Consider the following 17,928-nt stretch of genomic DNA (forward strand, 5'->3'; position numbering starts at 1 on the left):
CCCACGACCACGATTTTACCACGACAAATGTAACTCTCCCTAAAGCCGTCTGCTACCTCAATATCGGTTAAAAGAGTCGTTTATGCTTTTATTAACTGAAAAAATTTAGTAGCCAAGCTAAACTTTATCGAAATTAAAAATTTTATCCTACCGAATTTCAATCAAACTTAACGACTTCGACCTTTATATTATCAGGAAACTATACAGGATGTCCACTAAAAAATGAACCAGGGCGAATATCTCAAAATATGTTTTAGGTACGATGTGGAAATTTTCAAGTCGTATACAAGATATAGGGGGAAACCTACTGCGAAAATGTCGATGACTTTGAACCATGTCTTCAAGGTCATCCAAAAACTAACTCGAGAACCGTAATGGTTAGAAATTTGGTTCCAATTAGACAAGTGTTCCACGTGACGTTTTAAGTACAAATAGCTTTGACATGATCGGATTTGACCAATAGGAAGCCGAGAAATGCTAGATGAAAAACAAGAAGGTCGTTAAGTTGATAACGTGTCGAAAGCGAGGTTCGGGAGCAGATAACTCTAAAGATACTCGTGTTAGAGTATTGAAATTTGCTACACATCCTCATCAGGATTGAGGGTCGTTAGTTTAGAAATTTCAATGACCTTGAACCATGTCTTCAAGGTCATCCAAAAACTAATGCGAGAACCGTAAGTGTTAGAAAAATTGCCGCTGCTAAGCGCGCATTTCTCCCATTTTCATAAAATAACCGCCCTTTTCTCGAATAGTATACATAACTTTATTATTTCTAAAGAAACAACTAACTTTGTACTTACAAAAATTAACTTCGAATGAATATTAGGCTTAGCGTAAAATAAAATGACATATGAAAATATTTTTAAATGTTGTTGTCATGACGACCACCATAATGAGTTTGTCTAGCAAATTTCGATGTAACACGAATTGGTTTCGAGTTATGTGCGTTTTCTTTCAATTTTCATTTTAACGACCTTTGTGATTTTGAAAAACAGTTCCTCAACTTGCTATTGGTCAAATTCAATCGAATCAAAACTAATTAGACCCACAATGTGACGTGGAACACTTTTCTAATTGGAATAAGCTTTCTAACACTTACGGTTCTCCCGTTAGTTTTTGGATTACCTTGAAGACATGGTTCAAGGTCATTGAAATTTCTAAACTAATGACCCTCCATCCTGATGAGGATGTGTAGCAAATTTCAGTACTCTAACACGAGTATCTTTAGAGTTATCAGCTCCCGAACCTCGCTTTCGACACGTTATCAACTTAACGACCTTCTTGTTTTTCATCTAGCATTTCTCAGCTTCCTATTGGTCAAATCCGATCAGGTCATCGACATTTTCGCAGTAGATTTCCCTCTACATCTTGTATAAGACTTGAAAATTTCAAAATCGTACACAAAACAGATTTTTAAATATTCGCCCTTGTTCATTTTTTAGTGGACACCCTGTATAGGTATACACTTGGAATGCCTAACTAAGATTTTTACGGCCGTGATGAAGCTCGTAGAAACGGGCGTGTCTTAAAGCGGGAAAACTCACGAAAAAAACTCTCGCGCCTCGGTACCCTAATTCGACAAAAACTCGTCATTAAGCCTAGTTATGGTTATTATATTATTAGCTTACCTGATTATCTCTTTAATAACCATACAAATACCTGAAATTAGGTATCACTAGACTTCTTTCGCGAAGAACATTGTAATTACTTTAAAATATTAAGTACGATAACAAATTGAGGTTTTCAAATCCATTGTTTTATAAGCCTTTTTAGCGCGGGAAGATCGCCTATTTGTTACCATGACGACGCATTCTTTTCGCGTCAAACGTCGAGCCAATGAATTTGAAATGTTGTGTTACGTCTTACACTTGACGTAGTTAAGCCCCGCCTTTTTCTCGACGCGCTTTCGTATCACCGTCCCAATGGAACCTTAGACATTCCAAGTGTATACCTCTATAGTTTCCTGATAATATGGTGTTTTGATACTGTTCAGATGAAGCTAAAATTGGTGTCATTTTTCTCGCGGATTATATTTCCGATTAGTTCTTAAGCGTCACACACGGTAGCGCTGCGGTCGCGAAATTTTACCGAATTTGGTGACGTAGCTCGTACGTCACTCTTACCCCCCGATCCCAGTTCATTCCCCTCAGTGCAACAAGCTCCCACTTATTCCTTTCTGACACACTTTCGGGTTTTTCACTTTTGATGTTACTGTGTTGGCACCACAGTCGCTAGCCGCTTCCGGCAGCCTTATTTGAAGGGTGGTATAGCCCTATTGCGCCCTCTTAAAAGCGTTTGTTTCATCTCCGAATAAATGAAAACTGAATTACGGAACATCATATACTTTTCACTATCTATGACCAAAGCTACAATTGTTTTTTTGCGTCATTACCATTAAAATTATTAAGATCCACCCAATTTTTGTGAAATTTCTTACCAAAAGATAACAATAATTCGAAAACTATTTGGATACAATCCTATTTTTAGTAGCGTAAAGGCTCTCAGACAAAGTCCTTCAGGTTTTTTGTTCAAAACTCACAAGGTGGTGTCGGTCCCAGACCTTAGACACCAACACAACAATAAAACAAAATAAATACAAACTAAAAAGAGCCAATATTATATTAAAACAATAAAACAAGGGAGAAACCTTAAAAGCGCTTGAGTGTACGCAAAAACGCAGACAACAGCTTCCGATACCCCGTACGGAAGTGCGGAAAATTCCAACATTGAGGGCAAGGTTGGACCAAAAGACGAAGGTAAACCCACCCCCCGGAGAGTCCGGTGAAACTCAGACCGGTATACCGCAAAACCCGGACAGGATAGGGGAAAATGAGCCAGATCACACAACGCGCAGAGGGATGCAGACCAAACTGGTACAACACCGCCTGCAAATGGAAGCGATCTCCCCGAGCCAACGAACGAGGCGCTCTTGGGACCGGGAAAAATGACCCTCCCACACCGATGAAAGGGCAGGAGAATCCTGCAGAGAAAAGATAAACCGACCCGTCGGTGCATCTGCCCAATCAAGCTGCCACAAGCGAAGCAATGCCAAGAAACAACAGCGAAGTACAAACAAAAGGCGGAATATACAGAGGAGCCACTGCATCAGTTAAAGCAGCTCTAGCGTGGGCATCCACATGCCCATTGTGAGTGACACCGACATGGGAAGGGGTCCACAAAAGAGTATAACGGGCAGTAGGATAAATTAGTAACAGCCCTAATAAATTCTGAACGAACGGATCCGCAGAGGAGCTGTCCGCCAAAATAGACAAAGCGGAGAGAGAGTCAGAGCATAGAATCGCCGTGAAAATCACATTGTAAACAAGCCAAAACAACGCCATGTTCACACACAGTTCGGCACGAGAGATGGCCAAATGGCAGCGTTCCGATAACGGCGGCTAACACCCAAACTCAGAATAACAAAAGCGAACCCGCCAAAAGCAGAAGACGGAACGAGGGAGCCATCTTTGTACACATTGAACCACTCCAAAGGAAGATAATCAAGATAACAATAAAATTCCGAAGCCAAAGAATGGGCTGAATAGTTGGATTTTGACCCAGTCATCCACCGAACATCCAAAACGAAAGGGGACAGTATGTCCGTGGGTCAAGAGGGACAAAGAGCTTGGGGAATATAGGTCTAGAGAAAAAGGGCGGCCTAAGCCTTAAGATAACACTAGCTATTCTACAGGGGAACAAGGCAAACAAGAACGCAACGAACTGAACACGAAGACAGTCAAAGCGCGAATTATCCTTCAGTTGGTGGTTTTGTGGTTCCCAAACTCACCAACGATTCTACGCCATCCAGTACATTTCATAATTTGAGAATCAAAATAGCATGGCTGAATGAGAGGTGGTGAGAAATAGTAATAGCAAAATGTAATAAACTAATTTCACCGTTGCATTGAAAACTATAGTGCCCATTTTAGCTTAGACACGGAGGTTAAATCTTAAATTTTGAAAATAAATATAAAATGTATCCACCTCTAAGACGCTTGCATACTCGCCATTTTATAATTTATTTATTCAAGAAAAATGGCGACGTTGCAAATTTGTTAGAAATTATAGTTTGATAACGGAAGTCGCTAAAAATTAATTGCAATGTAACTATAATTGAAATCACCGAAATAAAATGAAGAACGCTGGCAGCGTCATTTTAAAAAAGTGGCCGCCTTTTACATAGTAATCGTCATTAAATTAGAATTTTGAAGAACTGCGTACTTAAATGGATTTCAATTTTATGGTATAATATTTTAAGTATCAGTGCGTAAACTAAATATAAATTTATAATCCAAAATAAAAATAGATATTGATTAAAATAGTTTTTATTTCTTGGCACAGTAAAACATTTCGTAAATTTATAAGAAATGGTCTTTTTTTTAAATTTAGATTTTAAAAAATATGAGTTTTAAAACTAATTTTTTTTAGTTTTAGGTAAGTACTAAAATTCAAATAAAATTATGTACAATCGTACAGCTCCTTAGATTAATTTTTGTGACCTCATTTTCTCTTACATTTTCACTCAATGTGAGTGAACATTTTCAATCCATCAGGATAAAACATGACGTCGTTGTATATTGGTGGTTATTACAAAACCAAAGCCGAATGTTTGAACGCGATATAAAAATATATTTTTCATTAGCTTTTGTACATCGTTGAAGGTTTAAGTAACAAATATCAAGTAGTCGTATGCCTCTTAACTGAATACACAATTGAGATTTCAATTGGAAAATTTGTTACTTCAGAAATTAAATTAATTTCCAGTTATTCGTACTCTACTTCGACGTAATTTGACAATTACATCCCAGATTCCGCAATACCTTCGTCATCTGTCAAAATCAGAAAAAAATTACGTTATAAATATTCATTGCTTAACGAGCAACAAATCATGCATTATAAAATCACATAACTCAAACACCCGAGCAGTGAAAACAAAAACAAAGTGCGCATTTTTGAAATGGTAAGTGAATCCTAATGAACTGCTTTAAAAACCTTAAGTTTCGAAAAACGTCTTAATCAAACACTTTGAAAAATTGGTCAATAACTAAGATTTTTAAAGCAAGAAGTTTTTAAGAAATCAATTCCTGCTTTCATTGATACAATGAGTCACTAGGATGTTTTCACGAGCGACCAAAATAATTAAAAAAAAAGATGAGGTATTGAGAATGGCTAATATCTGATACAAACCAACAAGTTGAGGAGTTAATACATAGCAAACAACTAGTGATATACATTAATTGTGACAGTTATTTTTAAAATTTTGTGCGAAAACTTCACAATGTCATGCCCACACACTCAGTAATATTTAAATATATTGTTTACCATATCCTAAATGATGATAACAGGAATTAAATAAAAATATGTGTTACGGAAAACCGAGAAACCATCTCCAGGTGATATAGCTGGAGAACACTCTTTAATGAACCCAAATCTGCAGTTTAATATATCAAAGATATTTCAAGATCTTTTTTCTGAAATTCAACCACGCATATCAATTATTTGTTTAGTAAAAATCGGGAAGTTGAAACTTGCAAAAAAATTACACCTGCCAACATTCCAAGTTTGAGAAAAAAATTATACTATTATATGTTTCAATAATTCAACTTCGTGAACGAATGCAAAGTTAAGAATGAAGCTAAATTCGATTATTCGAATTGCTTTCTACATGTTTCTTATTCAAAGTACCAAAATAATAAAAATTTTGGTGCTATGGACTACATATACCACCATTATGACGTTAGATCATATTAATAACTTCACCCAGTTGGGAATTGGTTTCATATCACTTGATTTTAGTGCTAATTATGCACCCCCTCGATACCTAACGCAAAGAGTTGCAATGTTACATTTCGCACTCCCCCTCGTGAGTTAGCAAAATGTGCCCGATAAAAATTGGGGCCTTAGGCACGGGCTTAGTGCGCACCTAGGCGTAACATGGTTCCTGACTAGAACATACCAAAGTCCTCAACCATTAATACCAACCTTCAAATCCTTGGTTATCATGAGCCTCTGGTCTTGACATATCGATAACGTCTTCTTTTCCTTCAAGTACTACAAGCAAACACTGATGAATAGATATGTATTGTTGCTATAAAATATAAAAAGACAATGTCGCTTATTTGTCAGTACATAAGTAAAACGATAAAGGGTTTATACCTCATTTTGAACCATCCAAACTCTTTCTTTCCTCATTTCGTAAACATGTCCAAAGATGTCTACAAAATCGTACTTCTGTATACTCTGAAGAATTCGATCCAGCGCAATAAAAGTGCCGGATCTACCTACTCCCGCACTACGAAAGAATACACAAGTTGAATAAATGAGAACACAGAACCATTTTCTCTTAAAGGTTTTCATTATCGCAGATTAAAAGCACTAAATAATTTTTCAAAATTTCTGAAATTTTGGAAAATAGTAGCAAACAAACTGCAGACCCGTAGCCAGAAAAATTTCGTTAAGGTGGCATTAGCTTTTGGTGAGGGGGCACATTTTTTTCGTTACCTAATTTCTAAAATTAACATAAGTGGCGCCATGAAATGTTTTTGGTGTTCAACAAAAAACCCTGGCTTTCTGAAATAGACCATTCTACAAATTTTATTTTATTAAGAAAAAATTACCTATAAATAACGATCTAAACCTAAGACAAAGACAAGTGGTCCAAAAGGAAAATTTCAACGAATAGAAGTTTAAAAAACTAATAAAGATGGAGGAGCAGATAATGTTCTTTGAGGGGAATGGATTAAATTGAGGGGTCAGGGGGGAAGTGGCAAATAAAAATTTCATTTGAGGGGGCTACTAGCCTGAACAAACTATTTCATCTGGTGAAATTAAATATTTCATTTTCAATACCTGCAATGCACTATTACAGGCTGATGATCTGGTCTTATGCGTTCTCTGTATGCTCTTACAAATTTCACAAGGGTTTGAGGAGGATCTGGCACTCCAAAATCTGGCCACGTTGTAAAATGAAAATGACGAACGATTCTTGATTGATCCCCCTAAAAATATTATTAAGAATTAACACCTATTTTGATGAAACTGAACTTTATAATTAAACGTTTACAAGAAAATTAATCGTGTCAACTACTAAAAGCTACAGAGTGTTGAGTTATACCTATCCTCAGAAAAATAATATTTCCAGAATTCCATAAAAGTTTAACTTTAAAAAACTAAATCTAAGTGTAATTATAGGTTTGAATATTTACAAACCCTGCAAACTTTAAATTCCGCAATGGTCCAGTCTGGATACTGCGATTCATTAAGAATTGTGACCTGTATATCTCCATAAAACACGGGTTGAGTATCGAAAGGCCAGTAATGGTCACACTTCTCACGACCCTTTTCAACACATCTCGTCAACATTACTATTGCGCGACAATTTTGCTCCCAACACATCCGCCAAAAGTCATCTCTAGTGCTATGTAAAGGTCCTTGTGTTACAATGAATTCCCGGGGAGAAGTGAAGCCCTTAAAATCCACAAAAAATCACATTGAAATAAGGGAAACAAGATTGTAAATTAACAGCAAGGTTTTTGTAACTTACAGGAATGTAATTTGAATTGATATAATCTGAGCCTTCTTCGTCATCTGTAGGCAGAAGCTTAACTCTAGAATGGTCATAAGGTAGAATGTTGGTGAATCTATTCTTTGGTCTGTTGGCAGGAAGATCAGCGGCCGTGCACGGTTTGTCCCTTCCGACGTGTTTGAGAAGTTCAAATTCCTCCGAGAATCGGAAATCCGAATCGGCTGACATGATTCGGTAGTGCTCACCGAAATCTTTTAGTTTAATTGGACGACTAGAAACAGGGTAATAAAAAACACTAAACACGGTATAGCAGCTCGTCATATACAGTGATAATTTGCTAAAAGATATATGTTAGTGTTTTAGTTTGCTAGAATATTAGCGTCATACCGACTTAATAGGTAACTGGGGATCTGGTAAAAACAACCGTAACTCTATTATCAAATAAAGGATTAAGCGTTCACTATTGTTTATGAACTATAAAATTCTAAATACAATCTGAGTAAGCGTTAATCAGGAACGCAACCCTGGTTAAGTTGGTTTAAACATGCACCAATACGGTAAGCTCATTGGGTAACGCAATTTCTAAATGTTCACCTCGAGTGATATTCCCATTAAATACTTACGTGGTGATCATTTCACTTTCAGGAATAGATAAAGCGTCATCTTTGTTGTGAGAAGCGCCTCCTTTTTTGGTGAAAGGACCGACCCGACGACGCCTCAAAACAATCAAAATTATGGCTACCAATAAGAGTAGCGAGATCGGAACGATAATTCCGGCAATCAAGGCGGTATTATCTGGTTCTAAGACAACCAAATCAATTAGAATTGATAAGCATCAGCGGAAAATATAGAAATCACACTAACCAGTTTGAATGGGATAGGAATATACAGTGTCCGTGAATTGGTCTGTGGTTGTGAATGCTCTGACCTTAATTTTGTAAACTGATCCAGCTTTCAATGGCCCATTACAGTAGCCCTTAGCGCCTTTGCAATCTGCAGTACCAACAGTAAAATCTTCAACCAGAGTTCTATTGAAAGGATAGTAGGGTTCGGTTGCCTGCGAAAACAAAATTGAATTCAAGATATTTGGAATTTAAAAATATATATATATATATTTATAAATATTACTTGATACGGTGGCCACAAAGAGAAGTCTTGCACATTACTCCAGGTTGGCAATATTCTCGAACTCGAATCCTTGGTATCATCTTCGGCCACCACAATAGCGTAAGCGATAATTGGACCATAACTATTCGAAAAATAGTTCTTATGGAAGCGAACTTTAATAGTGCGTGCGGTTCTTGACAGTTCAGTTGGAAACAAGCTATCTGCCGGTGGTGGTGGAGCTACGGAAAAGAATTGGGTGTATAAAACCTTGATTCATTGAGCCTAACAACGCTAACATTTGAAGGCAGTTATAGGGATTTATCATTTTTCCCTATCAGCCTTAAAAAAGTCGGGGATGGGGATGGGAAACTATTTGTATGAATTATGAAAATTCCTCAGTTATAGATAACTGACTTAAATGAAAGCTATAGGTTTTTATTCAAGATTCCAAGTAAGTAATTACTGCACTCTGCAGTCCAGACAACAATTCTAAAACTAAACAAGAATCACGGACATTTGATTACACATAAGAACAATATCCCATTCAACGTGTTACTCACCTCGTGAAAAATCCGTTACAATGATTTCCCAATAAACATGACCACTGATTAAAGCAAAAAAATTAACACTACGCTACTAAAACTAGCACCTGATTTAAGCTATCCGATTTCAGATTTTGTCCGCAAAAATCATAACGGGCTGGGGCTAGCGAGGGCATGATATTTCCTTTCGATTGAGATATCCCTGACCCTTCTAAACCTAAGTTATATGGAAAACGGCGGCATCGGCATCGGCTACACTGTACGTGGGCCAGGTACACACAAATCTCTTGGGGATTGTGTGTAGAAAGCGAAAACCACGTCGGCAAACGTGGGCCCACGAAAAACGGGAAGAAAGGAACCAATCTTCTGATTTTAAAAATGGTCAACCAGACTTATTTTTAATCGTCGGGGTCGGGGGCCCAATACGAACACTAATCAGCCTACATTTTTAAATATGTTATTTTAATTTCTTACACATTGGAAAAATTTACCACTTAATAACTGGAATTACTAACTTGATGACCTCAATTTTATTATTCAAATGGTTAAAAACATTCACCACCCAAAACGTAAATCAAATGTATTATTTTTAATATAGCATGTTACTATCTTACCCCAAATTGGAGTAGTTTCTTCCCATTGCGCCTTCCCTCCCGGTCCAACCTTCGTGTGCGCTTGGATCTGAATAAAATATCAATATTATTATATTATATTATATTATATAATAATAATATTATTTAGAATACATCCTAAACTTTACCTCGAAAACGTATGTTTTTCCAGGAGTTAAATTTTTAATTGTTCCTTCTTTTTCTGAAGGTTGGAAGTTTTGAGAGTTTTGAGTTTGAAAACCCTGAAACGAAGTAAAATTAAAACACATGAATTTTTTCCATTCAACGAAATTAAAGAACTCAGTAATCGTTTAAATTTGAGTAATTTATCGGTATAGAATCCTGAATTTGAATGTCGGTCCACTTAAAATTCGGGTTGGATTTTCCAAACGATTATGTGGCAAGAAGACTTCAAATAGGAAAACAATTACCTTCTTATAGTAAGTAATTTTGTAGCCAGTCAGAACTCCATTCTGTTCATTGTGTGGTAAAGACCATTTAAGAGTAATTTCATTCGGCTTAACGTCAACGGATGTGAAGTAGTTAACCTTCCCTGGCACTGAAGTAAAAATACAATCTAACTTAATAAAGTTAACAAATAGAAACGTTTCGTTAATCAGAAACCCTTTACCTGACTCTAGGGTTTGGAATGTTTGGGACAAGGGCAAACTGCGCCTAATAGTGTCAGTGTCATAGCCACTTAATACTGTCACAACGAAAGTGTAGTTATGGTGAGGCCTGAGGTTTTTATAAGAGATTCTCTCCACGAATGTGACATTTTGAACTAATCCTCCAAAATGGTCTTGATACTGAACTTCATATCCGTCCTTGTCACCGAAAGGAATATCCCACGATAACGTTATTTCGGTATCACTAACCACCATCGAAGTGATTTCTTTAATAGGCTCCGGAACTGCAAAATAAATGTAGTTTTAATTTTCTTAAATGGTAAAATTAAGTTAAAAAATAATATTAAAGGAGACTTCTCTTTTCTAACAAAGTAAAGTAAAATTTACAATTTCAGAATTTCTAAACTAAGCGCTATGGATAGCTAAGTAAGTTGAAATGGTGAACCGTAAGAGTGGTTAGTTTTCATAAGTTCTACCAGGAAACTATTTATTTCTATATAAACACTCTGAATGTTTAAGTAAGACACCCTGATGATTCTCATAAAAACGAGCTTAGTTTTTGCGCCGGGGTCAGCCAATGATTTTTAAAATAGTTTTAGATTTGACACAGCTTTAAGTCCGCCCGTTTCTCCAGACGCATTTGCATTACGGTAACAAAGGGTCCTTAGGCATTCCAATTGTATAAATATATAGTTTTCAAGTTTCACTTATTTGATACCGGTAAATTAAATAACGAATATGGTAGCTATTTTGAACCTGGTTCCAACACACAATAAAATATTTAATTAAGAACTGACATGAGTGCTAACTTCAAAAACTTACACAATCGTGCTTGTCTATGAATGGGAACGCTGTAAACTCCAACACTGATGGTCCAAATGCTAATTTTATACAACCTCCCTGGCACCAAATTGTCAAACAACACCAAGCGATTGGTGTCGTTGAAAAGTTTTTCTTGAGCCGGAATTGATTCATCGCTTAACTGAATACGATATCGATCGAACACGACGGACCTAATTGGCGTTGGAGTGTATTTGATGCCCAACGTTTTGGTTTCCCTTTCGTCCGTTACAATATTTACGACTGAGTCAATGACGGGCACTGAAAACGAAGAACATGTTAAACCCTTGAATTGTAGACAACAATTATTTGCATAAATACTAACTCGTTCTTGTCTGTATTCCAACTCCTTCACTCCTAAGATCGTGACTAACGGCGTAAAATCGGAAGGAGTACATTTCTCCTGGCTTAAGGTCATCAATTATAACGCTGATAGGGTTTCCCGCTTCCGTTCCGTTGTCGGGAATCTATAAAAGTATATTACGTTAAGAAAGTAAGAACCATTTGAAGGAGTAAGTACCATAACCCCGACTATTCTTTACCGCAACCAGATTACACCCTGTTTTACGGAGTAATGAGCAATAATGAGCCCACAGCATGAGAGCGTAGTGAACGTGTGGCGCCGCTAGGTGCTAGTACTAAGTTTATGATTATTCCCCGATCACTCTACATGTAGGAGTTTTAACTCAGACTGCCATAGATACACTGAAGAATGATTAAGTAGTTGAGGCTATGAGTAAGCCATTTTGCCCACCACTGTTGTATCGCGGAATTTAGTTGGCGTTGTGGGCTGCTCAGAACGCCAACTGCTCATTACTTTAACAGTTGGAGTAAGGAGCAGTTGGTGTTTTGGGCAGTTGCTGTAATGAATAGTTGATGTAACGAGCAGTTGGCCTATTAAAAGTTGGGGAAATTATTGCCATCCGCTTGAAAGTATCGTTTTACTAACTTGTTTGGAATGCTGGTCATTGGGATTTGTCACTGGGTTGTACACAATAATATAATAGTCAACCCTTCCAGGGGGAACAAGCCAGGCAAAAGTAATATTCTGCGCATCCAGGAAGTGTCTGACGTGTTTGATGGCGTTAGGATCTGAAAGAGTCACAATTATTAAAAACATACAAAAAGGAAAATTTTAATTGCTTACATATAATCTGCTCCACCTCTTTGACTTGCGTGCTCTCCGCTTTGCCACTGACAGATACCACTTGAACAACGTACCGCTCCCCAGCTATTAAATCCTTTATCTCGTGGGAAGTAGCATTTACAACACCTTCAATTACAAAATGAAAGAAAACGTCATCTTACTCACCGATTAGTAAGACGTAATAATGATAAATTGTTGGAAAACAGAAATCTAATTCTACTTTTACTTTTAAACATTTTCTATACGACTCGATGATATTTCTAACCAACTCATAATGAATAGGATGTATAATGGAAATGCTGCCGTCAACACAGCGTCGAAGCTTACCTCCTTCTTTCCAAACACTTGAGCCATAAGGACGGTGCCTCACGAAGTAATGATCCACCAGGGAATCGGTTGGAGCAGTCCACGTTAGTATCATGGTAGAATTACTCGCTTTAACAATTTGTAAATTTTCAGGTGGTTTCGGAGCTGAAAAATATTAAAAAAAGTCATACAGGAATGATAGAGAAATGACCAATACGAATTATTTTCTTAAAAATGAAATGGGTCAATTTACCAACTGTTTGGTAGTAGGCGTGAGGATCACTCCACAAGCCGTGGCTGATAGCATAGACTTTAATTTCGTAAGAGGCGCCAGGAAATAAGTCCTCCAGAACGAGCCAATTGTTCTTGGTGGTCTTTTCATTCTTATCTTTCGTGTCGTTTCTCGTGTAAATGACGGCGAAAGAATCCTGTCGGCTGGTGACGTCCGACTTCCACGAGATGTTCCAACCCTTTTCGGCCGGTTCGACCAGCTCTATGACGGGCGAGGCTGGCCGCGTGGCTTGATAAATCACGACAGGTTGACTCGGAATTCCTTTACTCACGGCCGACACACTTATGGAATAATTGCGACCCAACAGAAGATTCGAAAGACGGAAGCTGGTTTCACTCACAATTTCTGTATTGGCGTCTGAATTGAAGGCTTCCAAACCATTATATTTCACCTAAATATTAAATAAAATTGATAAATTTCAATGATTTGCAAAACAACAAGATTGCAGCTCGTTTACGATCATTCTAAAGCAATTTATTAACTTCTTCGTTCAGCAATTTTTACATAAAATTGTCAAAAGCGTGTGCTCTGTTACCACGATGTTTCAAAAACTAATCCATTAACGATATATTTGTTTGGAGAGGGGTAGTTTTCTGGGACTATATCGTTGAATGGAGGCAATTTAGGTCATTGCCAATTTTTTTATTAAATTGTACTGGAAGAAACTATTTTTTAATTCGAGCAGGACGTAACGCAATCATGTTAAGCATTTCGTTCCCTTAAGAGCCTAGATATGTCAATAAAATAACTCTTACACTGAAGGAATCTTGAAGACTTCTGTTATCGGCTTTCCACTCCAAAAATATTTCGCCAGCAATGGTTGACGTTGAAGTTAAATTTAAAATTGGTAAAGGCCCTACAAATATAGCAATTTCAGTTATATTTCGTTAATTTGAAAAATGACTGTCGTTTTCTTACGGGTGGTGACATTTCCAGTAACAGGCCAACTAGCTACGTTTCCACTAACTGTTTTCACCACCAGCTCGTACGTCCTTCCCGGTTCCAAATCAACGTCAAAGTTGGCAACTCGTTTCTCATCGTGACCTATCGTTTGTCTGATGGTGTGATTCAAATTGAGGGTTACTTGGTACCTGTCAAACTCCGACAGCATTTTGGGAGGCTCCCATCTCACGTCGAACGATTCAGGCGTCACCGTGTTCTTGTCGAACGTCACGTTAGTAGGTGGCAAAGGTACTGAAATTATCGAATAAGTTTGTATTCTTAGGCTTCTCGAATCGGTGTTTTCGATATAAAAAAAAATAAGATATTTTAGCTTACCAGTACGATATTGAGCTTCTGTTGGAGTACTGATTTGCTTTTGACTAACTGTCTGGACAGAAATGTTGTAAGCTCTGCCTGGCACGAGACCATAGAAGGCGGCTTGAGCGGGTCCGGGTGGTTCCCCTTCTTTGTCCACGTACAGGATGGACGTGACGGCGTCTTGAGGCGTGATGCTCACTTTGTACTGGTCAAATATTCCGGACGGATAAGGAGGTTGCCACAACACCAACAAAGTCGTCTCATTTCGGAACCAAACGATGAATCTTCCAGGAGTATTCGGCTCTGGCAATTACAAAAGTCGAGGTTTTTTAAAATTGGGTAATTCGAGTTTTTAATTTATAGACAATTATATTTTATTAAATTGATTAAAGGTTAAATCTTATTATAAATTAGGTAAAGCAATCCACCCATATGACGTCGTTGCATATCAACATAATTTATGGTATATGGGTAGGAAATAGGTTTCCATAAGAGATTCTTTACCAAGTTTAATCGAAATAAATATTTTAAAAATTCATTTTGCTGATCAATGGCCTAAAATTGGTAGAAATGAGCTCATAAAGAACTCCATTGCTAATTCCATGCAATTTATCAGCTATACTTAGTATATTTTTGACAATCGATTCATATCTACAGTAATTTTCAATATCAAGTTATTTTAGGACATCAACTAGCATAGAAATTTACACTCCGAGAATAGCAAAACAATTCGATGCTTTAACCATTAAAAAAGCGGATAATCGAAAGGAGTTCAATCGTTCAACGTCTTTGTAATTTTTGCTAAATTTTCTCTGGACAATAAATCCGAGCAATTTAAAAATTTAATCAAGCTCCCAGAGTTATCAATTTTCTGCGGTGTGTTGTGAACTAATAATATGTCATTATTTAAGGATCATATCTTACACTACGCGAATAAGAAAAAAATCCTTAAAAAAACAGGTTAAATTTATGTTTATTAAGTGATGCAACGTGGTACTTCAGCCGATATTAGAGAATCTAGTAAATAAACTTCTCGCCAAGAAAGAAATCAAAGAATCGCGCATTTCATATCTCAATTCCTGAAATCTTCACTAGTCTGAGAAACTGGTAATAGGGAACAGCGTAAGAAGTGTGCTGAAGATATTAAGACGACACCGAAGCTAGTTAAATGTAGAAAGCATAGTTTGAAATAAATCGACGGCGAACTGCAAAAATAGAACATATGCCACAATATGAAGTGATGATTTCATTATGCAAACTAGACCACGTCAGCGATGATAATTTAGCCATTTATGATAATTGAGGCAATAATTACGTCACAAATCGCCAAATTTACGACAGGTAAAAATTTAGTACGAGGGAAAGATAATATAAAGTTTTTATGTGAACAAAACGCCCTGAAATTCAGCGCAAACTCCAAAATATTAAATGTTTTAACGGGTTATTTTTATACTTTTATTTTTAAATAATTTAATAATTTATTATGTTTGTTAAAACCTTTGGGGTTATTTTGGTTGGCAGTTTAAAATATTTACCGTTAAAATATAATGCGCAGTTATCAATGTACGTATTTTCTTTTGAAATTATGGCTATTTCATTGAGATTAATGAAAGAGATATCCTCAAAATAAATCATTTTTTTACCTGGAATAGATAAAAGCGATTTCGCCATGTTTACTGAAATAGAAAAAGCGCTTCCCCTCTAAGGGGAATTTCCTACGAGCACCAACGTTGACCGACTTTCCTGGAGAAAGTTGATTAAACTCGGGCGTACGCGCTCATTTTGCTAATTAAATATGGAAGCAGTATTCATCTTTCATGGTTGCGCAACTAAGTACTGCGAACTCCACAGGCGCCATAGGAGCGTATCGATGGATGTTGAGGTAATTTCCCAAAATATGCCACAATTCGAAACAGTTCCTATTCCATCAATATTGCGAAAAGAATGGTTGTGGTCCAATTTCGCTGCAATCTCGAAAATATAATTGCACCTTGGATTCATTATGAGATAAAAATAAAAACGAAAAGAAGCTCACGAAGGCTATTTTTATTATAATTATAATATTTTGTTGGCTCTTGTAAATTTTATATTTCTTTATAAAAGTTTAATTTTTAAAACCAAAATGTCATGTACAGCAACTAAGTTATCATTCTGTTACTTATGGTAAAACAAATATGTAAGTATGGCAACTAGAAAAAATTCTCACCGAACCAGGCCTGTTGCTGAGTCACACAATAAAATCTAGCGAATTAAGTGACTATAGCCATTTTAAAAATAGCGACTGAAAAGTGACTAAAATAGAAGAAAAACTAAAGTTTAAAAGTTAATGCTTTTTCAGCTTGAAAACACAAGCAGACGAATTTAAATGCTCAGGCTCCATCCAAGCGTAGCTGCAGCGCCAAAATGAACAAGCTACAGAATTAGTCTTTGGCGGGATTTTTAAAATAAACATTTTTTTTTAGTTTAATAGTTTAGAAGGAGATTTTTAAAACACAATATTAAAAACGCAAAAATTCGAAAAAGTTATAGTGAGTAATTTTAATATAAGTTACTTTTTGTAACAGAATTTAAAAAAAAAGTGATTTTAAATGAGAAAAGTGACTTAGCAACAGGACTGCCGAACTGATTATCATAGTTATTGTGTAATCAAGGTGTAGTTCAGCACTGTGTCTATAGGGTCTAAATATATCCAAAGCGAAATATACTACTATCAATGACGATAATATATTTCTCAGTAGGGTTGCAAATTTAAATGTCAATGTCGAAAAAATTGCCAATAAATCTTTATGAATTAATTATTGGTTATATGATATTTATGGTTTTACTGATATCCGCAGATTTCTGAGACTAGCTAGATTTCCTAAACAGTACTGATGATCTCCCAAAAGACGAAACCACTACTGTTACAACTCTATCCGTATAGTTTTTGATATAACTTTACAGGGAGGATTTAGGACACCCTGTATTTTCCCTTAAAGAATACATCAATGCATCGTTATAGATCATTGCACATGCATCAACATCAAATGGGAACGAGAGCTGAGACCTGATAGCTTAGACTACAGAAGATCAAGAATGAGGAAGTGATTTGTAAACAAATTCAGCAGCGAAAGAATGACGATTCAGTGGGATATTAACTTCTCGAAACAAGGTTCGTGGGCTAAGTATCCCGCTGAGAACTATAAGACTCGCAGCTACGTTCTTTACAGATGCTATCCTTCGATCTACATTTATAAACAAGAGGCTTTTTAACTGACAAGGAGACTACCCGAAGTGGTTATCACCGATTCTGTTGAAACTCGGGGGTTAGGTAGACCTTATGGAAAAGGTGCAATGGGCTTTAGTTTTCCAATAACAACCAAAAACATTTTTGATCTCACAAACCAAAAAGCTCCATTTAAAAAAGCATGGGATTTGCTCGGTTTAACAGGGTACTTTGAAAAAAACAAATTGCCTATTTTGGGTAAAATTGATCAATGATTTTGGCTAAATTTGGGTAACCGAGAAAATCCCATGCTTTCTTAAATGGAGAGGTCAAAATCATTTTGGGTTGCCATAGGAAAACTAAAGCCCATCGCAACTTTTCCCTTTGGCAATTTTCATACTACCATAAGGTCTACCGAACCCCCGAGTTTCCACAAAATCCGTGATAACCACCTCGGGTAGTCT

General features: G+C 36.7%; 1 protein-coding gene across 4 annotated transcripts in view; it reads right to left on the reverse strand.

Moving 5' to 3' along the window:
* Positions 1-4,435: 4,435 nt before the first annotated feature.
* LOC149955534 (tyrosine-protein phosphatase 10D-like) overlaps positions 4,436-17,928 on the reverse strand; it is a 50,582-nt gene continuing 37,089 nt past the window's right edge. For 3 of the 4 annotated variants that reach the window (XM_090165314.1, XM_090165316.1, XM_090165315.1), the window contains exons 5-26: positions 14,278-14,562; positions 13,918-14,193; positions 13,755-13,855; positions 12,961-13,390; positions 12,729-12,872; positions 12,402-12,527; positions 12,204-12,346; positions 11,580-11,721; positions 11,237-11,515; positions 10,417-10,698; positions 10,217-10,344; positions 9,935-10,027; positions 9,789-9,855; positions 8,654-8,871; positions 8,390-8,582; positions 8,149-8,326; positions 7,544-7,820; positions 7,210-7,467; positions 6,850-6,998; positions 6,157-6,292; positions 5,983-6,088; positions 4,436-4,829 (exon numbers count right to left, since the gene is read on the reverse strand). In XM_090165314.1, the coding sequence (XP_090021440.1) occupies positions 4,798-4,829; positions 5,983-6,088; positions 6,157-6,292; positions 6,850-6,998; positions 7,210-7,467; positions 7,544-7,820; positions 8,149-8,326; positions 8,390-8,582; positions 8,654-8,871; positions 9,789-9,855; positions 9,935-10,027; positions 10,217-10,344; positions 10,417-10,698; positions 11,237-11,515; positions 11,580-11,721; positions 12,204-12,346; positions 12,402-12,527; positions 12,729-12,872; positions 12,961-13,390; positions 13,755-13,855; positions 13,918-14,193; positions 14,278-14,562 (4,043 nt within the window). In that variant the 3' untranslated portion in view covers positions 4,436-4,797. The remainder of the gene's footprint in view (positions 4,830-5,982; positions 6,089-6,156; positions 6,293-6,849; positions 6,999-7,209; positions 7,468-7,543; positions 7,821-8,148; positions 8,327-8,389; positions 8,583-8,653; positions 8,872-9,788; positions 9,856-9,934; positions 10,028-10,216; positions 10,345-10,416; positions 10,699-11,236; positions 11,516-11,579; positions 11,722-12,203; positions 12,347-12,401; positions 12,528-12,728; positions 12,873-12,960; positions 13,391-13,754; positions 13,856-13,917; positions 14,194-14,277; positions 14,563-17,928) is intronic. The other variant, XM_090165317.1, reaches the window with a different exon arrangement.

This window comes from Leiobunum rupestre, chromosome 2 (assembly GCF_980474605.1).
Source record: "Leiobunum rupestre chromosome 2, qqLeiRupe1.1.hap1, whole genome shotgun sequence".
In the NCBI taxonomy this organism is placed as follows: Eukaryota; Metazoa; Arthropoda; class Arachnida; order Opiliones; family Sclerosomatidae; genus Leiobunum; species Leiobunum rupestre.